Genomic DNA, 23,378 nt, shown 5'->3' on the forward strand with positions numbered 1-23,378 from the left:
TTTTTATAGAATAGGCATTTTGTATTACCCATGGGTAGCTTTGACATTGATAATGAATATATTAACTCGAGTATCTGGAAGGAATTTTTCATGAAGGATTGATTCTGTGATGTTGACCAGTCTCATTTTTCTCGTGTTGTGTCTTCCTCGGTGCGTGTTTCAATGCTGCAGGGCACAGATTTAAATAGTTTCCAGATGTAGTGCCTGTAATACTTGGAATATTGAAAAGTAAAAGCTTCATTGTATATATTGGAAAAAAAATACTGCCTGGTATGAATACAAAGAAATACTTGAATTGTTTTTTCTCATTAATTTATAATTGTACCATTTATGGGGTGATATAATAACATCTAACATTTTATAAAGGTTGGGACAAGGTAACTGGAAGCAGACTGTCTCCAGTTGAGGGATTTAGCACAAAGGGTCATGGATATGGCACAGTGATTAGCACTGCTGCCTCACAGCGCTAGGGACCTGGGTTCAATTCCTGGCTTAGGTCACTGTCTATGTGAAGTTTGCATGTTCTTCTTGTGCCTGCATGTGTTTCCTCCAGGTGCTCTGGTTTCCTCCCACAGTCTGAAAGACTTGCTGGTTAGGTGCATTGGCCTGAAATAGGTGCAGGAGTGTGACGAATAGGGGACTTTCACAGTAACTTCATTGCGGTGTTAATGTAAGCCTTACTTGTGACTAATAAACTTTACTAAAGATTTTGAACAGGGGACTGACGAAACTTCAGTGCTTTGAGGCTGTTGGTGGTTAAGGCAGAAAGTAGATCTATATTAAAAATTAGGTGGATGAAAGGATATGGGAGCAGCATTGCTAAATGTGTGCAGCTGTTATACCTAACTTCTATGCAGCATATTTCAAACTATGTGAATGGCCAGATAATCTATTGATTATAGTTGGTGGATAAGGGATAATAGTCAAGGTGCCTTGAGAATGCCCACCTTTCCAAATTGATCTCTTGGTTACACTGAACAGGCAGAAGGGGATCTTAATTTAGTGTCTCATCTGAAAAATAAACTGCTACTTCAGTGGGCAATTAAGTCTACCATGTTAGGGTCACAAAGGCCAGACCTCAGTAAAGACAATTTTTGCTTTTTAAGGGAAATTTGAGTTTTTTGCACAATATTCCAGCATCATAGTCATTCTCCCTGATATGTTTTTCCTCATAAAGTGAATTATTGAACTTTGGCTTTTCTCTGGAATGTTATTCCAAACTCTAGATTTACTAGTCCAGTAGTGCAACCATACGTGATTATACTGTCTCTTCCAAATGACCAATCATTTTGGTTAATGCAGAAGATGAGTGCATCACTGACCAGAATGGCTTGAGACCATGTAGCTGTCTTTTTTTTTAAATCTGCCGATGGAATGTGAGTTTTGCTGGCAAGGCCAGTATTCAGTCCTTCTGCATAATTGCCTTTGGGAGAAGGTGGTGGTGGTGGTGAAGGAATTTGGTGCTCTTGTTCATACATGGACCAAGGCAGTACTGCAATCAAGCAGGTGGCCCTGGCAGAACCCAAACGGAGCTGAATATTGATGAGGTTTCAGCATGAGGGGATGCAAACCATGAGGCATGTGTCTCTTGCCTTGGACATCATGGCCTAGAAAAGATGTGAACTGACCAACTACTTGAACTTTGCTGATACCATGAGCTTTGTGTAACTAGCACCTTTCCAAACAATCCGTGGCCCAAGATATCCTGGAGTCATCCAAGATCCAGGCATGGACACCTGCTGGATTGGATGGTCTGGTGTGGCTCGCTGGAAATAGAACAACCTTTGAAACTTTTTCTTTCAAAGCGCAAGTACTGTCCTCCTATGCTGCTTACCCAGAACAGTTCCATAACTCACTAGGCACTTCCTGGCATCCCTATACTGAAAAAACAAAATCGAACATGCTTCGAGACACCATCTACAATACCACATTCAACATATGGGAAGGAAAAGTGGAAGAACCTTGACTGGTTTGAGGCTGATGTCAGATTTAAGACTAGCAGTCCACTCCTAAGTATAATAGATGTGTGAGAACACTGCAAACACACAAGGAGTTACACCAGAAGGAGTTCCAACAGACTGCTAGGCAGTATGACTATGATGACAAGATGTCCTTGGACCAGGGAATGTCTGGGACATGTATGTAAAAAGGCAACAGGTCCCATTAACAAAGGCAAGGGAAATCATCACTGACTGGAATAAACAATTGGAGAGATAGGTGGAACATTAACACTCAAGGAATCCTTCCAGATACCTTGGAAAGCCTGCGTGTCCTGGCATTTGAACCCATAGTGGAGGAGCTTAGCAAAGTTGATGACTCTCTGATCATGGACAACTCCAGGTGCTGGTATTTTACATCATTAACTTGAAATCAGTACTCCAGCATCTGCACAAACCTCTGAGGGAGACAACACTGCCCCAGGATGTGTGTGATGCAGAGATTGTGAACCTGAACAAGAATGACTGTCGTGATTGCAACAGATAGAGGCATTTCCCTGCTGAGTGTCGTGGGAAAAGTATTTGTCCCTGAGACTGCAGATCCTGGCTCAACCCACTATCCAAGTCCTAGTGTAGTTTCGGAACTGGAGGATCTACAATGGACATGATCATCTCGGTCTGCAAGAGAAGCTCCCTGAACAAAGGAAACCACTATATTGCCTTTATCAATCGCACCATGACGTTTGACCACATGAGCCAAGAAGATCTATTTAAGATGCTGGTGGCTGCCTGCCAAAGCTGTTCCACGTGATCTCTCCTTTCTATCACAACATGATGGCAAGACCATTTGAATTTGTGGAGCTCCTCCGGTGGGGTCAAACAGGGTTGTGTTCTGGCATATTCTTCCTGTTGTCCTATGCTTTCAAGTCATCTATGGAGAGTGCCTGCTTACACACCAGAACTGATAAAAGGTTTAAACTTGTGCACCTGGACCAGAGACCAAGGTATGCCAAGTCCACATTAGATTTGCTCTGCCCTGACAATGCCACACTAACATTCCACACTGGGGAATTCCTGCAGTGGCAAATAAACTCTGTCACACCTGGTAAGGTTTGGCTATCCACAACAGGAAGAAAATTGTCATGGTCCAGGATGTTACCAGGGTGACACGGGATTGTTGGCTTCACATATCTAGAATCCATGTTTGCTGAAATTAACCACCAGACCTTGCAAAAGCTGGATAAGAATGTGGAGCAACCGTAACTTGTCCATGTCAAACTGTGAATCCACCAAGCCTGTATTCTTGGCACATGAGACCTGGATAATTGCCAGGCAGGAGAAAAAGCTGAATAGTTTCCACCTTGCTGACTTGGGTGTATTCTTGGCAGGACGAGGTCTAACAGTATTTATCTGCACTGGCTCAGTCACATTCATCAGTTGGGTGACAGGTTGTGTACCCAAATTCCTTCTGGTCAATTGGCCATTAGGTCACAATCTCTTAGGCATCCATATCTCAGTTACAAGGACACCTGCAAGCAAGATATGACTATGGTGGACACTGACAACTGGGAGAGAGTCACTGATTATGAGCTCCTGGAAGTTCCTGATTTGGGATGGCATTGGCATAGCAAAGGTGAATTGAAATGGGAACCTTGGCTGATCAAGAAGAGGCTCTGAGGCTTAAAGTGAACCTTCTCAACCCACTGACATCCTGCAGCGCGACTACTGTGGCGCATTGGGCATCCCAAGCTGATGACCACTGCAGTGCAAACCATTGTCTTAGAGACTGAAGGTTGCTGGGGGGGAGGGGGGAGCTGTCAATTTTCTGCCAATGACTGGGGCAGTAATTTGGCTGGATTGGATTTGTCTTGCATTTTGTGGGCTGGACAATTTTCTACATTTATCAGGTAGAAGTGCTATGGCTGCACTGGAACAATTTTTGGTTAGAAGTGCAGCTAGTTCATAGTACAGGTCTTCAATACAGCTGAGATGTTGTCAGGGCCCATAGCCATTCACACTGGATACTGCAAAAGCTGCTGCTTAATATGTGGAGTGAATCTGAAGTTTTTTTTTTGCTTCATAGTAGTCCCTTTTTTTTAATGAAAGCAAGATTGCTTGGGAGAAGGAAATGGTTGTGGTTAGACCCTACACTCAGACAAAGTTGGCAGCTTGAAAATCTTGGTGACATCTTGTGACAAGGAAATGTGAAAGGGAATCTAGTGTTATTAGGATTCTAAAGGGACTTGGTTGTCACTTATCAAGAATGGGTCGAACCAAAGAATACATCAGTGAGTCAGCAATCAATTGAACAGGCTCCCTAGAGATGGTGAAAGCAATTACTATTGATACAAGATTTAACTTTCAAATAATACTTCGGGAGGCATTTGTAGCAGGCTTGCATGAAAGTGGTTGGTGTGCCTGGGTAAGATGCACTTTTCAGAGTCGGTGCAGACTCGATGGGCTGAATGGCCACTATGGTTCTATGGAACTGGATACTTGGAATCTGTGGATCCCAAAGCTGCCCACTGGGGAGATGCTCACATTGTCTGTTTCATGTGTAAGGACAGCTGTACACAGTGTTTTCAGTGAGAGGGGTCTTCATTGAACTGGTCTTGATGTCTGCCTCCAGAGGCATACTGCAGCCAGATGTGTCACTCAAACTGGTTACACCAATCAGTCTAGATTTATAGACCACAGTAATGAAGACATTGCTATTAGTTTATTACTATTGAAATGTGACTTGCAATGTAGAAGGTCAACTGGATGGTCTATTGTAGAGGCAATTCCTATAAATGTAAACAGCATTACTTTCTTTGAATGAACTAACAATTAAGCCTGATTTAGTGTGGGGAGGAAGAACGCTCGCTTTTGCAATGAGCCACTTTGGTTTTTTCTCTTTTATGTATGGATTCCTGTTATGACTGGTGAGTGAGAGTGCAGGCAAGAAAAAAGAACATGACTGGACAGGAGCTACAGTGTCCTGCTGATTCAGTGTTCTGATATGATTGCGTGCAAGATGTTCAGCATCTGCTAGACTAAAGATTTCAATTGGATGGCCCTTGCCTTATTTGTGAAAAATTGTGAAACTCTGTGATGCGCGATTAATTCACTCGGGAGGCTAGGACGTACCCGGGAATAAAGGCTTTTATTCACAACAAGAATAGAGCATACTGCTTAACAATACTATCCCAGACTAAGGGCCACTAGGAAGTAGCAGTGACCTTTATACTCCTGTAAGAAGGCGGAGCCAAACGGAGTGTACCACAGAACAATGCTAACAGGTGGAACACCCCAACCCTAACCCCAACAGTAACAAGAGTAACATATGTACAAGTACCCATAGTGGTAACCATCTATGGTTCACCACACTCTGGCTGGATCATAGCCTCTTCTTTGGCAACCCAGGGTGGTGCACTAAGTCAATGAAATATGTTCTCTGTAGTGCTGAGCTCACCTATGTTGTTAATACAATCCTGGTGTTTATCTGCATGGGAATCCCTTTTTAGTGCTGAGAAAATTTGCATTTGATCCCTTCCTGCTCTCCCAAATCCCTACCTCAACCCTTCAAACCCTCTTTGACCTTCCAACTTCCCCTGATGTTTAAGCCTCGAGTCTAAAGATCCTGTGCCTTTCTTAGCATCATCTGAATCGAGGCATTCATTGTTGTCTCCTTTATGAGCAGTAACCCCCCCCCCAACTGCCCTATCCTACTCTGCAACCTTCCCAACCAGTGAACCTGTTGAGGGCTAAAATTGTCAATATATTTCCTTCCCTGTGCCTTCCATCTGCAATCTCCCTGCTGAGAGTTTTTGTTCTTTTTGTGAACAAAGTCCTTGCTATCCATTAACTTATTGTGGTTGATTGCATTTCTTCCCCACATGCAGCCATTACCTCCTTTCCCTTGAGCTTAAGGGGCATATCTTGAATGGACAGCTGATTTTAGCATTGCTACCAAATCTGGCTGGACCACATGCAGCCCTCTGCACCTTGCTCAAGTCTGCCAAAACGGATCATTCTGGAATGCAAAGAAGACACCTGATTCTGTTTCTATAAAATGACATCTTGGGGTAATTGTCTCCTCTGCCCACACCTTCAACTAATGCAAGGAGCTTGGGAACTTTGTTACTAAATCATGTGTTTCTACTGCTTTCCTCCCTTCCTCGAGCATGCCTAAGCAAAGCAGGAAATGTTCCTCCTCTACTCTAAACTTTTTCTTTCTCTCCCATCTCTGGTCATACCTTTTTTTCTGAGTTTGCCTTGTCCATGAGTGCTGCTTCACTTTCTTCCCAATGAACTCACCACCCAACTTTTCCCTTTCTGGTTCCCATATTGCCAAAATGTTTCCTGGGTGAGGTTGTCTCTTGATGCTTCCTTCTTGAAAACTACCACTCCATCTCCAACCTTATGTACTTGAATGTGCTGTCTTCTCCTAAATCTATGTCCATCTTTCAAGAACTTCATAGTTGAATTCCTCCAATCAGGTTTCTGGCTTTCCCAAAGTCCTGAAACTGCTCTTATTAAAATCACATTACCTTTTTGCATAGTTACACAGGTCATCCTGTCTCTGATCTTTTGACATTAAGAACACCACACCATTCTCCATCCCTTTCTCTCCCACAGCCCCAACACCTCTTCACTATTTAGCTGCATGAGACTGCTTTCACCTGTTTCTATTCCGTTGTAGCCAGTGAATCATCTGCAATGGCTTCCCTTTCTACTCTGATGCCATTGTCACTGAAATACCTCTTTTTCATCTATGTGCTGCCCTTGGCAACATAGTCCAAAAACAGTTTTCAGAATTTCACTAACACTCAGCTTTACCTCATTAACTACCTCTCAAACTCCTCCCTCCTTGACCATCACTAAATTGCCACACTACTTGTCCGAGATGTGCAGAGGTGTTCTCATCCAATCAGGTACTTGAAAGGCCAAAGCTGCCTCCCTTTGGTTCCTGCTGCAGGCTGTGCCCAGGCCACTGACTCTAGCAACTATGAGGCTGAGCCAGATTGTGCTCAACATTGTCGCTTTTCACCCCAAGATTTGCTTCCGTTCACACTGCGTCTTCACTTGCCCACCTGTTTCCACTCTGTATTGTTTAGCTAATTTTGTCTTGACCCACCTGCTGTCAGGGCACTTATCAATAGTTCTTTTTTTGTTGTCACCTCCAAGATTTGAGTATTCCAACATACTCCTTGCCAGCCTCCCATTTTTCTACCCTCCATAAACTGTCAACCACAACTTGTGTCCTAAATCTTGACTCCTGTTTTCTTCCCCCCCCCCCCGCCCCCCCCCCCATCGTGCATTATGCAATGCCTTGATTTAAAATTCCATTCCTTCGTTTTCAAATTCCTCCAAACTGCCCTGCTCCATGTTTCCATTGTCTTCTCCAGCCCAACAACCGTCCCAGATATCTGCACTCCTCAGTTCTAGCCTTCTCTGCAATGCCTATTGGCTGACCTTGTGGTCACCCACCCTTCTACTTCATTATATGGCTTGGTGTCAGATTTTGTGTTGTGACTTGATGTTTTAATAAATGCCAAGTTTTGTTTTGTTAATTGGTGGGTATTGGTAGTAGTGAAATTCCTCTCTTTACTCATCCACTGTTCTGAAGCATTTCTAAATTTGGAGATGGGGTGAGTGATATCCAAGGTCTGGATGTTAGGCCCCTGATCCTTTTTAGCAAAGAGCTTTTTTTTCAGCAATATCATCAAAGATTTGTATTTGCGCACTCCTTTCTCAACCTCTGGATACCCAGGAGTGAGAGGTTGTACAGAAAATGCTGCAAGTACACCAATCTGACAACACCTATAGAGAGAGGATGTTTTGGGTAATTGATAAGATCACAGAACTGATATATAACTTTTTCTCTCCAAAGAGGTTGTCAGGCCTGAGTATTTCCAGCATTTCCTATTTTCATCTGATTGCCAGCATCTACAATGCTTTGCTTTTGCACTAAGAGGAAAGCCCCTAATCTAAAATAGTGTGATGGGATCTTGCCTCCAAATGAAAGAGTAGATGGAACCTCAAGTGTTAATAACTTGACACATTTCAGAACAGTAGCATTATTGCAGAATTGAGGAAATGCATTCAACCAAGAGTGCTTTTCAATTAGCGATTCCACTTGAGTTATGTGCAAATCATCAGGGTTACTAACAAACTATTACCAGGTCTTGTTCTGCTCTTGTAATACTTGTGAATAATTAGCTCCGCTATGCCATTTGAGAATGCTTAACCTATTTCAGTGGAGTTGCACAATAAAAGGATCTGAGGTTAGTGGGAAATGAGTACAAAGCATATGCAAATCTTCAGACCTTTGCTTGTGAATTTTGAGATCATGACTTGAGTTAATTAGGTTGTAGTCCAGTGAATAACTTGTGCTGTATGCCTATAATGGACAAGACTTGGTTCAAAGCAGCTTAACTGCCAGCACAGAACAGAGTTGGGGAGAAAATGTAGCATTGGAACAGGTTATTTGGCCAAACTAGTCCATCCCATCTATTCTGCTCTTAAGCCTTATCCCTCCTTTCCTCATCAACTGTATCAACATATGCTGGTCTAGTTGCCCTTTTGAACTCCTCTATACTGGCCATCTCAACCACCACCTATGATAGTATGTTCTGCATTCTTATCACTAATCCTGATATCAATGTTAATTCATTGTGTCCATTCTTTGTAAGATAGCAGCCACAGTAGTATGGGCTCTCTTCCTGTTCTTAAATGGGGGGACCGTGGGATCATTTAAGTCCATCTCTGAGGGCAGACAGGGCCTCACCTATTCAAAATGGCAGTGCGGTGCTCCAATCATGACTATACAGGGAACATCAGCCTAGATTGAGTGCCTTGAACTTTTGACTGAGGCAAGAATACTATTGCTGAGACAGGGTTAACACATCTAGGGGTATTTTTTTCACAGGGATATTTTGGCCATGTTTAAGAATCCACTGCTGTCTTTTTCTTCAGGTTCTGCAAGAGTACGCTGTATCGACATGCCTGGTAAGGCACTGGAAGAGATAGAGGCTGTATCCAAAAGTGAAGGTGGGTATTTTGGTTCCTGTTTTTATCAGCAACAGTGTCTCATTTTAAAATTATTTCATTTGGAGGCCAGAGTCTTTGTGCCATAGTTGGTGTTGCTCAGAGGTGTCATTTGTGGCACCAGTGTTGTTTTTTTTATATGATTGAGTTACAGAGTCTCAGTCAATCAGTCACTCACTATCCTTGGTCAGAATTCAAATTTAAGTGCGCAATGCGAATGGAGGGTTTTAAAAGTTCGTTCATAGAATGTTGCTGACCAAACCACTGTCTATCATTGTCTATCCCTAGCTGCCTTAACTGCTGCAGGTTTATTGAAGGAGACTTAGTGAAGTATTGCAGTATGTGTATCTTGTATATGGTTCACACTGTCAGTGTGCTGGTATTTAAGGTGGTGGGTAGACTTGGCCATGGATGGTGTCCTGGGCTGTGCCCTTACTGAAATTCAAAATGGAGGCTGCAGATAGTTACTCTGTGGAGAAAGTGTAAATGTCTTGTGCCAATAGATCCAAGAAGATGGTTACTTTTGATAATTGGTACACTTATTTGAAATGCTACCAGGGGTGGTTTGAGCTGAATTGTTACTCCAGTCATCATTGTTTTTAAAATTCCCACGTGTCAAAATTGGTTCATGTTTTGATTTGTCTGTCGGACTATCGAGAGTTTGTTTGGAAAAGGATGTTTCTAACATCTTTTGTTCCCTATGGAATTCTGTGCTAATTCTGCTAGTGATTTCTGAGAGGAATTCCGTCTAAGCAGCTTTCCATCAGAGATTGAAAATTACAAGAATTCCTGACTAGAAATATTGGGCTCTATTTCATACATTGTCAGGTGTCAATACAATATCTTAACACATAGTAATTTGGCCAATATGCATTTGATCTGGTGTTTTCGTCAATGATGTATGGGAGTGTATGGTGAGAACCCAAATATACTTGGAGCATGGGATATTTGCTGCAGTGGCTGAGACATTTGAAGCAAAGGTATGGAGTTAGGGGAGTGGGTTTTGTTTGGATTGCTCGAGTAAGGTTATGGCACAGATATTATGGACCAAAGGGTCTTTTTTGCAGTAAATCCCTCAATGCCGCCTCCATCTCTAAGCCCAATTATCTCTTTTTCCAGCAAGTTGCATTTTCTCATTTACATGTGGCATATTGAAGTAATAGATGGAATTCATTGCAAAGTACAGGACAGAGGATTGTCGGATCATAATTCAAATGGCTAGCAAGGATTTGAGAGCAATTTTAGCTGCCACGTCTTTGGTTTGAGGCTGGATGGTTCGTGGTGGTGTTGTATTTTTCAAAGTCTCGTGTGAAGAATTTGTAGTTGAGCTAAAAAGCCACAGGAGTTGGGAGCAGAGCATGGCACTGAATAACTTTGTAAAAAATTGTCAGCATTTTGCCAGACCAGGAGAAAGGGGATGAGGCTGGGTTGCTATTGTGTTCCTCCCCATACAATTATATCACTAAGACCACATAATTCCACCTCCCCATTTTGATTGCTTCTGTGCTTTTACCTCGGCCCATCTGTCACTGAAACAGAGCCACAAATAGATTTGATCAGGCGAGGACATTTCCTTGCCTAAATCCAGAACAAAGAAAATGTAATTGCTACAGTTAATGTAGGCAAAACATAACCAATTTGTGCAAGACCAGATCCATTAAACAAAGTGAATAAACCAAATTTTTATTTGTAGTATGAAGAATAGTTCATTTCAAATCTGATCATGGGGATCTTGTATCCGAACTAGATTGTAGAGAAAAAATTGACCTGATCAGTCAGTCAGCCAAGTATTGGCAAATGAGTGGCCAAATTTCCCAGTGATGATGAAAGCTGGCCTGGTATCTTTGGGAGTTGTTCTTTGGCTCCGAGCTATTAGCTTTTTGTTGGATTCCACTTTGCAAAGGTTTGCTTTGTTTTTGAGGAAGGGGGATTTGTTATTGTTTCTTGTTTCCACCAGTGAAGGTACAGAATATGAGTATCTAAAATGCTCAATCCTAATGCACACCAGTGTTGGTTTTGAATTACACTTGGGAGGGAGTTGTGGATTGTCAAAGTAGCTAGTTATTGTATGGATCATGGCATCAGGTAATAGTGCCTCAAAAGTTCTTGAGCCTCCACTATCCCGGATTGTAGGGTGACAACGCTGTCCTGAAATCTGTTAGAAATACTTGAATTTAGGTCAAGTCGAAAGTCCAGATGCTGGATATCTGAAATAAGAATGTCAGAAATACTTGGATCTGGCAGCACCTGCAAAGAGAGAAATAATCCCTACAGTGCAGAAGAAGGCCATTTGGCCCATCGAATCTGCACCAACTCTCTGACAGTATCTTTTCCAGGCCTTCTCCTGCGCCCTACCCATGTAACCCCACACATTTACCATACTATTCCATCTAACTGGACATATATTGGGACACTAAGGATCAATTTAGCATGGCCAATCCATCTGACCTATACATCTTTGGAGTGTGGGAGGAAATTGGAGCACCCGGAGGAAACCCTCGTGGACACGGGGAGAACATGTAAACTCCACACAATCACCCAAGGCCGGAATCGAACCCGGGTCCCTGGCACTGAGGCAGCAGTGCTAGCCACCGTGCCTCCCAAAGCATTAACATTGCAGATAAATGACTTTCACCAGAAGTTCTTGTTTTTAAACACAATTAATTACTCTTCAATCTTCTAGCCTTGAGGAAATATGCAACCTTTTTTTTTAGCTGTAGTATCATTCTGATGAATCATGACTCGGGAAGTAGTACTTCCTGAGGTGCACTGCCCAAAACTGAACACAGTACTCCAGTTGAGAAGTCTGACCCAAGGTTCTATAATTAAACACAAACTCCTCCCTTTCTAGGTGGTTCTAGCCACCACCTCTCCATAGTTAAAGACCAATGTTACATTAGCCTTTCTGATTTATTTTATACCTGTTCATTTGATCTTGTGCACCCAAATCTCTTTGCCAATGCACAGTTTCCTGCACACTCTCTCTATTTCATAGGATCGTTGGTTTCCATCTTTACAGTAATCATTCTTTCAGCTCAATGCTTTGGTGGAGATACCCAATTTGATCCCACTTCCCTACTTTTCCCCAAAGCCCTTCACTATCAATTTTTCTTTTGTGTATTTCTTATTTTTCTTCTCTTGAATCTATTCTACCATCCTTGCAGTAACTTGACACTAGGAGTTGCTCTTTGGCACAGACTCAGCCTCTCATGTTCAGCATGCCATCCCGGGAATCAACTAGTCTGCTGAATTGGCTAATTGGGAATTTTATTCCAACTTGAAGGGAAGACATTTTTCTTTGAACGCGCCATCATTTGATTTTTACTCCCGGTCTCTCTCTCCGATTTGAAGTCACCTGACCTTCCTTTATCCTTGGGTCCTTTTAAGGAACTGAACCAGGTTTTTGTCCCTTCCCTTTGTTCCCTTTTTACCCACCCCTGGGATGAGAAATTTAGTTTAGTGATTCATATATACACTTGAAGAAAGGGTGTTAAAATGGCACGTAATGTTCCCAAAGAATTATTCTAGGTCAAATAACAGTCTGATTATAAAATCAGTGCCCTTGAGATGCATCCCAGTACTGATTGGGCTTGTTTTAATAATAACTTGACATTGACTGCTTACTTGCTGCAGATAAAATCCATTATTTTCCCCCTTGGTGAATGCTTCATATTTCCTTTTTTGTACTTGTTCTTGTTGCCCTGTTCCACCCACAGATAAGCTTCAAACTCCACATCCTATTTATCACTGAAATGGTCTTTTTTCACCGACACAAATGATCCCCTCTCTTCTGTTTTCCGTCTCTAGACTCAACTTCTCAATCTTCTATCCACTCCTTCTATCCCCTTTAACCTCCATAAACTGATTTGCTCAAAATGCCAGCACTCCTATCTTGCCCCACAAACTTGAAATTTCATTCATATTGTCAACTCTTTCCCTTTTCCCTGTATTTCCAATTATATAATCCTCCCTATGTGGTCCTTCAATTCTGGCCTCTTTTGCATCACCATCAGCAGCCATTTAGGTCCTAACCTTTCTCCTCTTTAAAAACCCTGTGTGAAATCTACCTCTTTGAAAAAGCTTTTTGTCCAAATACCTCCCTTAAGTGACCAGGTTCAAATTTTCTGATGGTGTGCTCACAGTCAGCGTCATAGGACTTGTGTATATAGCATCTTTTAATGTAGTAGACTGCATGTTGCTCACTGTCCTAATAAAACTCACTCACCTGATGAAGGAGCAGTGTTTTGAAAGCTTGTGATTCCAAATAAACCTGTTGGACTTTAACTTGGTGTTGTGAGACTTCTTACTGTACTGTTTTAATAAAGTTAAATACCCCAGTAATTGTATAAGACTGAATAAAAACACAAGTTAATTTGTATTATTATTTCCATTCATTTGTATCACTGGTTCCTGCCTTTGTGGAGCCTTTCATGACCGTAACATCCTACAAGTAATCGATACATTTGAAGTGTAGTCATGTTGTAAGTGCAAGAATTGTGGCAGCCAATGAGTGCACAAACAATGAAATACTGACTGCATTATGATGACCAGAATTCTTGAGGAATGAATATGAGCCCAAAGATGTGCGGGTTAGGTTGATTGGCCATGCTAAAATTGCCCTTAGTGTCCTGAGATGTGTAGGTTAGAGGGATTAGTGGGTAAATATGTAGGGATATGGGGGTAGGTCTGGGTGGGATTGTGGTTGGTGCAGACTCGATGGGCCGAATGGCCTCTTTCTGTACTGTAGGGCTTCTATGAATATTGGTCAGGGTACCGGGGAGGACCCCCTTACTATTCTTCAAACAGTGCTGTGGGATCTTGACGCCCACCTGAGGGGAGTCAGGAATTTGGTTTAATATCTCCTCCAAATGATGGCATTTGCAATAGTGCAGCACTCCCTTGGCACCTAAATTGTGTTCCAATCTATGGAGTTGGATTTGAATTGATAACCTTCTGACTGCGAGGCTAGAGTGCTACCACTGAGACATGATAACCTTAAATCCATGGTCATATCAAATGGTGGTAATCTTGTTGGTGTTGCGTCAATTGTAACAGACTTTTCACTGGGTCTGTCTTTTTTTTTACTGCTTTGGAAATTAGTTCAACATTTTGGTTTGACCATGTCGCAAGACAAATTAATTATTCATGAGGGACAACTTGGCATCTTTAAACTCCCCATCACAAACTTTGTGTGCACAGTGCTCAAAAGCTGATTCTATCCACTGATGGTACCTGTGCGAGGCCAAACCAGAGGTTTGCTCTCAAACTAGAAAGTCAGTGTGGCTAAGTGTTGTGGTGATGTGCTTCTACTCATTACACACTGAAGAGATCCCAGACCAAATGTTCAGATAAAAAATACAGCAATGTTGATCTAACTTTTGAAATGATTCCAGCCAATTGTTATCTTATTCACCTAGGTCCTATTCAATAAAATATCCTCACTCGCAATTACTTCCTTCTGCTTTTCACAAAGTTAAATTGTGTTGCTTAGTCTCTGGTGTGACTCTGTGAAACTTCTAGAAATAATTGCCTGGAACCTCTCTTTTACCCTGTGATATGTGCAAGTGCACCAACTATTCCAGATTATATTAGACATCTCCTGTGGAGAGATATAGTAAACCTGGCAATGGCAGGCCTGTTGATTTAAATGGTCTAAAATATTCTTGAGGTGGCCATTGAACAAGATAGCTCATTTTTCCAAGAAACAATTAGCTAACGAATGATGGCAAGCTTTGATTTCTTGAAGGGACAGTGCAGCAGTGATACAAAATTAGTTAAGGGATCGAAAGCAGACAGGAATGGTGATTGGTTGCTTTTCAAAGGGAGGCAAAGGTTAGCTTACTGACCTGAACTTTGATGTTGAGGAAATAATTTGACAAATTCAGCTGTAGCAAACAGTGAAGAGGATTAATCTGGGGATGTAGACAAATTGGCGATGGGTGCAATTTAATGTAGAAAATGTAGTAAAGTGGTGCATGTGGTTGGAAAAATGAGGAGCAATATAAACTAAATGGCAACATTTAAATAGGGCTGGAAGAGTAGAATGTACCCAAAACCTCTAACATGGAAGTACAAATTAAAACTGTTTTTGTCCCAAAAAAAGCAAATGGGATCCTTGGTTTTATTAAAATAGGAATCCACTACAAACACCTGAGGACTGATCCAACAATGCACTGCTCTGTTTTAAAGAGTATAACTATTTTCTGTGTGCTAATTAAAACTGTTTACAGTGCACAAATTGAAATCTCACAAGGATTTGTTTCAAAATGGCAGTGACCTCAGCCTTGCTACAGTACTTCCTGTCACAGTGGAAGGGGCCAGCGTTGCAGCAGGACTGATGTCACCATCATTTGTGAAGTACAGCTGAAAGCACGCGAGATGGAACAAGCTGAGAAAATTTCAGACGACCTTGAAAATATGTTTGCTGCTTTCAGTAAGTAACGTTCTCCTCTGGAAAAATCTGAAATTCCTGTTTTGTTTATGGCACCATAGATTTCAAAAGGTGAAAATGTGTTCAACTTTGGAAAGAAACAAGTCAAAATGTCAGCAATGGAAAGCATAGAATTATGATGACCCTAAATCCTGGATGGGGAGGAGGAAAGACAGTGCCTGAGGAGAGGGAGCCATTTACACCACCATTTAGTGGGATCCGGGAAGTTGGATGGTCAGCAGTTTACTGGGACTAGAGGGAGCAGGGGTTGGATCTCAGAGACCAGATGAACTTGGGGAGAAAGGGCTAGGGCAGAGGGGGGTGGAAAACCATGTTTGGTAATGTGTTGGCTGATTGTTGGTGGGGGAAGTTGGGAGGAGAAAGGACAAAAGTGGCAAAGGAAACTGGATAAGCACCTGAACAGAAACATTTGCCAAACTATGCAGAAAAGGGAGTGGGACTAGCTAACTGGATAGCACCTGATTTGAAACCATTTGCAAGGCTATGGGGAAAGGGCAGGGGAGTGTGACTAGCTGAGGGATGCTTTTGCAGATTGATGGCATTTGGATGGGGGGGGTGGTTAAAGGAGACGGTTGATAGCAAGAGAAAAGAAGCTGGCTGTTCCAACTTGCATGTTGTGATAATCCTGGACTGGTGGTTTAGCAGAGGACATGTCTGTGGTCCAGCCAGATCTGGCACTGAATGGTATGTATATTTTAAGTCTGCATCTCTTGGAATTAAGGAAGTGAAGTTGAACAACCAGGCTGAGAGAGCAAAGATTGTTCTGGGAGAATTCTTGACCATATTCACCATCTCAACTACAGAATTTCCGTGGGTGTAAAATTCCAAGCAAGGTCATTAAAGATTTACATCTAATGTTCCTTTCACACATCGGAGGATTTCCCAAAAACTTTACAGCCAATTAGTACTTTTGAAGTGTAGCCTTTGTTGTAATCTAGGAACCACAGCAGCCAAATGGTGAGGTAATGACCAGATATTCTGTTTTACTGATATTAGTTGAGGAGTTGATGGACGTCAGGAATATCTGTGCCATGCAACACTTTCCATTAACCCGAGCAGACAGGATTTTGATTATGGAAAAAGCCAGGAATCCTAGGATTGGGGTGCCCTTCAAAAGGGTGCTGCAATCTCTGATCGAATGAACAGGAGCTACCCAGCAGGCCCCCTGGTTCTGCTCTGCCAGGGTTTTCCCTCTTTCCCCCAGGGTCTATACTTGCCTGTACAGCCCTGGAGGTTTCCCTTCGCCCGGTTTACTTTTTTGGGAAACAGTTTTAAACCTCGCTGGCATGACATCACGTCGGCAATGAGGGAATTCCAAATGTGGGAGGGGTGAAACGGCAGGGAAGCCTGCTAATTATAGTTACATTTATTGAAATGAGGTTCTCAACCTTCCTGGGCAAGGGGTGAAGTTCTCGTTTTGAGTCTCATGATATTTTGCACCCACGTCTCTATTTGCGCTCAGTAAATGTGGGCACAAAACTGTGACCCATGTCTGTGAAGTGGGACTTGGAAACCCAGAATTTGAGGTTGAGTGCCATCACAACTAAGTACTCTGCATTCGGTCAAGCAGATCCAAAGCTGCTTCTGGTCTTAAAATGGTCATAAAAAGCAATTTTGATTTGAAATGTAGGAATCTCATTCTTTGATCCTGGGGAGGCGGGGGGGAGGCGGGGGGGGGGGAAGAAATGAAGCACTTGTAGCTGTGCCTCTGGAAACTTTGGATGTGGTGTTTTCATTGCTGGTTGTCTTTCGTACTGTGGTGGACTCTTAACTCCAGGATGTAATCTGTTGAACAATGTACTCCTGTGGTGTTTGCTTATGGAAAGCCTTCCTCTCTCTCTCTCTCTCTATAATGAAGTGACGGTGTGCCACACCTTTCCATTTGAATTGCTATTGTCAGACCAGGAAGTTTGGGGTTCTGAAAGGTAATTCTTTCCTCAAAAGAATTTGTTACAAAACCAGGAAGGAATGCCACTGATTAGTGAGTGTTTTGATGCTTTTCTTGTGTGTTAAACAAGTTAACTAGTGGGGATTCTGAATCTTTATGTACATAAGGAGAGTGTAGCAATTATTCAAGGGATAAAGTGCTCATTCAGCAAGCTATCCCCCTCTGGATAAAAGCAAAGTACTGCAGATGCTGGAGTCTAAAACCAAAAGAGAAAATGCTGCAAAATCTCAGCAGGTCTGGCAACACCTGTAAGGAGAGAAAAGAGCTGATGTTTCGAGTCCAGATGACCCTTTGTCAAAGCTCTCTGGGAGTTGCAGTACTTCTGAGCAGGTCAGTGCAAAAGCCTTATTTCAGTCTTAAAGAATGCACACTGATTTGCTCTACGTACATTCTTTCGGAGCCATTCAGAGTGCTGTCGTGAATTAGCAGCCTATACTTTGCACTATATTTGTACATTGTAGCATCCAGACAAAGATTAATTGCTGTATGTTTTTTAAACTTTGGACTTTTATCCAGTTTATCAAATAAAACTGCAAAACTAACGAAGACCTGAGATAATTGAGAACTTCCTGCCTGAAATAGTTATTTTACAACTGAAGCACCCTGACATAGTTGCCAAGTTAATACTACACCTTAGAGACTGTTTTCGCAGCCAAATACAAGTCCCTGCTGGTGGGTGGGGTGGGGGTGGGTGGGGGGAGGGGAGAGAGAGAAGATGGAGGTCCAAAAATTGGTTTCACACCAGTGTGAATTTCCTGCCAGATCTTCCAATGGTGCCCACTACGGTGTGTCAGGAAACCTAGCAAAGGCGCACATGAAACAAATTTGCATTCAGCTAATGGATGCAAATGAAGGTCTGACCACCCACTCCTGATTCTCTACGATGATGGTGGGGGACAAAAGTTGGTGGAAAACATGCTTGGAACAACGTGGCATGCAGATGTTGGGACTTACCTGAACAATGCCTGGGGCTGCCTCGGAGTTCAGGATGGAGGGTGCCTGGACTCTGGAATGGCAACAGTCGTGGAGTATCTGCAGATGGACCTTCCAGATTTGGTGTCCTGGAGTGGGTACATCTACCGTCCTTAATGTTCCTAGAGTTCCATCATCTTAGAAGGCTAATGATGTTCGGTGCCTTTTCAATTTGGTGCCCAGAAATGACTGGACTACATGTCATCAGGCCCGCCCTGGCACAGAATACAGCACAAAACCCTTGGGTGCGTAATCAGTTGCAATCGGGGCCAGAAGATTTGGTGTGTTTTCCCTTCGACCACTACAACAGAAAACACTCCACGTTCCTGCCATGGGATATGATCCCAGAATGGGAATTACCTTTTTGGTAAGCCATTTGCCAATTTGCTTGCAGCATTGTCCCACCAACAGCAATGTAACAATGGCCAGATCCATCACCTGTTTTAATGATGGTAATTTGGGGTTAAATGTTGACCAGGAGACGAGCAAGAACGCTCCTTCTGCTCTTTGAAATGGTGTCGTAGGATGTTTTTTAAAGATTGATCTCCAGAGTGGGGGAAAAATATATGCGGATGGGTACGGTGGGAATATGAGGATGGGCAGTTGGAGGCAGGTGATCATTTCCCAGGATTGTATTCAACCAGAGGTGGCAACCCTAACTGCTGTGGAAGACGTGCAAGAATTTGGAAATGTATCTTGATACATGTGGGACACTAAAGACATCAGTCTAGGATCTGGTCTGTTTTTCAGTAGATACATTGTAAGCTGAGTACTTTACATCTGACTTGGCCACATATGCATTGTCAAAAATCCACATGCATTAACAATTCAGCTTTTGCCTGAACTATGAATCAAAATGCAGAAAATTCTAAAAACTACTGAGCAAGTCCATCGGCATCTGTAAAGAGAACAAATAAATTCCGGCAAAGGTTCAAAAACTGAATCAATTAGCTTGCCTTCTCAAGTGCTGAGGGTGTTTCTAGTACTTTTGAAAATTCTTGGTCTGTATGCTCATCAAATTGTACTTCCTGCTGAAGTTGGTTTGGGTAAAGCTGTGTTAGAGGTTTTGTATAAATATCTATCTCCTTTTCAAGGTGTTCTAGCTATTTTTGTTAACCACACCATTGTGTAGCCAACCACTATCGATTGTCATTAAAAACCCATCTTGCTCACTAATATGCCAACCTTGCCTGGTCTCCACGTGACTCCAGATCCACAGCAATGTGGAAGATCCTTATATGCCCTCTGAAATTAGCATGGACAATACATGATGTCCATGAATTTTTTTTTTAAACTTTGATTATTTGGCCTTCTGAGAAATCACGCCATGTCTATTGTGAATATGAATACTGCTGAAAAGAGAGACCTGCTGGAGCTTATTGTCTTGCAATCCTGTTTGCCAAATTTCAGGCAATCACAGTGCTGATTAGTTGGGAAGTTGTTTCTGGCTGTGGTGTTGCCACAGAAAAAGTGACAAGCTCCTAGGTAACTTTTTAAAGTGCACGGTTTGGAGATATTCCTTTGTTGTTCACAAAGAACTGGTCGCTATGGATGAATGCTGCTTCTGGAAAGTATAAATGAGCTACATTACGAGTGTAGCTATTAACACACTCCGGATTATTCAGTAACTGCTGCACAATCGCCGAATCATCAACAGACGTTTTGCAAGTTGCTGAGTATGGTCTGTACTTGGCTTATTACAAACAACCTAGAAAACGTGCTTTTGATTTGATTAGCCAATCACTGGGACATAGGGCAAACATACCTGGCATTGCACCGGCACTGAAATTTATACTGTTGCTCAATCCAACCTTGCCTGGCCTCCACATGACTGTAGATTCTTAAATGCCCTCTGAAATTAGGATGGGCAATGCATCTTTTTTTTTTAGACTGGTGGCAATATCCTGTTGGTGGAAAATACCAGGAAAATGTTCAAGCCTTGCATCTTTGGCAACATCTTGGCCAATTGGCATCTATTTTTGCCCATCAATCAACAATCCACATTCTTTTTTTCCCTGTAATATAAATTATTTGTTTTGAAATTTTGCATTCTTGCATTTGGCCAGATGAATGCTCTTTTCAGTAGTATTCGACGACTTCTGTACTACCAAGGGACACAAGTGGAATGTGCGTTGGGATATATTGACTTGATATTTAAATATAAAATAAGTATTATTTTTCTATAAGCCTTGGTACAAACCCATTTAAATGCAGTTTTGGTCCCCTCATTATAGGAATATAGATACCAAAGGAAATGTTCAGTGGGGTTGAGATGAAAATATTATACCTAGTCCAAACAGATGAGCAATTTGAACTCCAATATTTAGGAGGACTGGTGGGCATAATGTTTTTAAACAAGCTTGCTTGAATTTAGGTTAGATGTTAGGTAATTGTCTCCATAACCTATTCCAAAGGTAGATGGCTATCAGCTTATGCAGTGAATACACGTTTCTGCAGACTGGATGATCTTGATGTGGATTTGCACTATACCGTGGGAGACACCAGTCTGGCCTTGTGACACATGAACAGGATTAGTAACAACATGTGCTGTGGCATTTGATATCGAGTTCAAATAGTACCAAGCTAGGAAAGCCTGTCGAGCTACAAGCATGATTCAAATTCATGAGCCATTCTTGGTACAAAGCATTCAGCTGTCAATTATACAAATGTTTCCAGGTCAGGGTGAAATGGGAAACTTCCTGTATTAAATTTGGTGATATACTTCTATTCTAAAGCAAATGGAAGCCATGTGGTGCAGTATTTCTGTTTTAAGACCATTGAATATATATTCCACCTCCTTTGCAATGTTGGTATCAAATTGGGCAAATGACTTGTTCTGCAGTATATCGACTTTGTTTCTACAATTCAAGAATTTGGCAAGGGGTTCAGAAAGGAAAAATCAGCTTGGACAGTATCCACTGGTTACTTGAGTAATTACTTGCATAAAAAACACAGGGCCAAGATAGTTGCGGTTATCTAGACAGAAAAATGTAAATTTTGAGTTGTGTGGAAAGGGAGTTATTGCCAGACTGATGTCTTGTCTCATCTGTCAAGTAAGAAGGGTGAGCAGGAGGACTTTGGGAAGGAACTGGAAGTGACCTCTGAGGGCAATGACTGTTGTAAGGGTGAAGTTGTGGAAGGATTCGCCAGCTGGTTAACAAGCTGGGAGCCCATAACGTGAACACATGGCCATGGCTGTATTTACCAGCTGAAGGTGGCTTGCCCTGTTGAGTGCAAAGGTTTTATGAGCTCCCACATCCCATGCAATCTGCACGCTATAGGGCTGTCTGGAGTGGAGTTCAAACCCGGGCAGGATAGTATCACTGAGCCATCATCTCGCACCTCCACAATAGTGATTTCAATATCAATGCCCACATTACCAGATCAGATTATCAGTTGCATCCTTGGGACTTGTAACTTGAACCTTCTGCGTAATTGGTATTTAGTCATATATCGATATCCTTGAGACTGATGAACATAGGCCTACCTAGAGTTGGCAACTTTGGACATCCTCCTGGAGGGAGGCATCATGTGATCTCTCTCCACATCCCTCATACTCCTACAATTGGTTGGCCCCATGTCCTAGTGCATCATCTTTCCAAACCAATTGGAAGGGAAATGGACTATACATTATCGTTTTGGATGATTCTTTTAACAGTCCACAAACAGCCCTTTTTTTCCCATATCCAACATTTTTATAACCAGAAACAAGTGTTCAAAGAAAATCAGCAAATTTGTTGCCCTTATAATATTTCTCCTGGCTAACTCCTGGAGATTCCAGGGCAGTGCTGGGGGATTGGCAACCCCTAAACCTACTGTTGGTTTGCATGGTTCAGTGCTCCATTATTCCCGGGCACCCTTGAAGCTAATAGGGGCTGAGTCCATTATACGAGATGTTAGTTGTTGAGGAGATCACTGGCTGCAGTTATAATGTTTTGAATGAGCATTAATCTTGGGTCAATTGAAAAGAAACCAGTTGATCCCCAAGTTGTCCTGGATTAGGAACCCTCCACTATTGCATTCTTCTTGGTATGAATGTCTCTCAGCCAATTAAGTACTTGCATTCACTAAGGAGGAATGGCAGCAGCCATAAATATAGCAAGTTCCCACAACCAGAAGAGACAATATGTCAGCGCTATGGGGTGAGGGATGAATGTTGGCCAACTAATCAATCCCATTGCATTAACAATGCCTCTACTAACCACTTGTTGATTCTTTCCTTGGAAAGATGATCACATATTAAAGGCATATGTCATTCTCAAAGGCCTGTCCAGGACTACTGTCTTATCCCATTTCATTCTTCCAAATCTGATTCCCAAGCCATCACTTCATTATCAATGCAAGGTGCTGCGTTATCGAATTGCATCTGCTGGGTTAGGGTTTGACAAGTAAACTTGTATAACAGCCTTACCCTTCAAGTTGATCTTTAATCCCCTAGTTTCTCAAATGCAAGGAATGATTTTATATTATTTTGAAGCCAAACTCTCTACAAGTTAGTTTTCAAATAAATAACTATATTGCTCCTTCAAATAAATGACACCACTGCACCATTCCTTATGTTTAGAAAGAGAAATTGAATTTCCGTAGGATTGTGTTTTCTACATTTAATGCTGACAGACTTCTGGTCCAATTTAACTTATGTTTTATGTTGCTTGCCAAATAAAAGTTATAAATCTGTGTAAAGCAATGAAGTGTATTTAAAAACAAACTCTCTCCAATGCTCAGTCAGGGTATATGAAAGAATGGATTTTAAACTTAGCTCCATGATACTAGTTTTAAAACTACTTCTAGACATTGGCTTAGAAATTGCTGAAAAAAATGAATGATTGCACTCACCATTATTCATTAATTAAATGCAGCAATTTTGGCAAAGTAAAGTCAGTAGATCTAATTCTCTGCAAATTGCTTGATGACTTGTTCAGCTTTAAATCAGAAAAAATCATACTCTTGATGTGAGCCTGGCCTTGCAAGTTAATGCAATTTAATCTCCCTATTTCATGTCATAAGGCCTCTGTTGATGATGTAATTTATGGTTCTG

The 23,378-nt window shown here is 42.0% G+C and overlaps 1 protein-coding gene across 10 annotated transcripts in view; it reads left to right on the plus strand.

The window, feature by feature from the left end:
- The window catches only part of LOC144504621 (pleckstrin homology domain-containing family G member 1-like), a 201,765-nt gene that overhangs the window by 83,632 nt on the left and 94,755 nt on the right, over window positions 1–23,378 (plus strand). For 6 of the 10 annotated variants that reach the window (XM_078230258.1, XM_078230263.1, XM_078230260.1 and 3 more), the window contains one exon: window positions 8,898–8,972. In XM_078230258.1, the coding sequence (XP_078086384.1) occupies window positions 8,924–8,972 (49 nt within the window). In that variant the 5' untranslated portion in view covers window positions 8,898–8,923. Of the gene's footprint in view, window positions 1–8,897; window positions 8,973–15,242; window positions 15,403–23,378 lie in introns of all 10 variants that reach the window. The other 4 variants (XM_078230256.1, XM_078230254.1, XM_078230257.1 and 1 more) reach the window with 1 other exon arrangement.

The sequence above is a fragment of the Mustelus asterias genome, chromosome 15 (assembly GCF_964213995.1).
Source record: "Mustelus asterias chromosome 15, sMusAst1.hap1.1, whole genome shotgun sequence".
In the NCBI taxonomy this organism is placed as follows: Eukaryota; Metazoa; Chordata; class Chondrichthyes; order Carcharhiniformes; family Triakidae; genus Mustelus; species Mustelus asterias.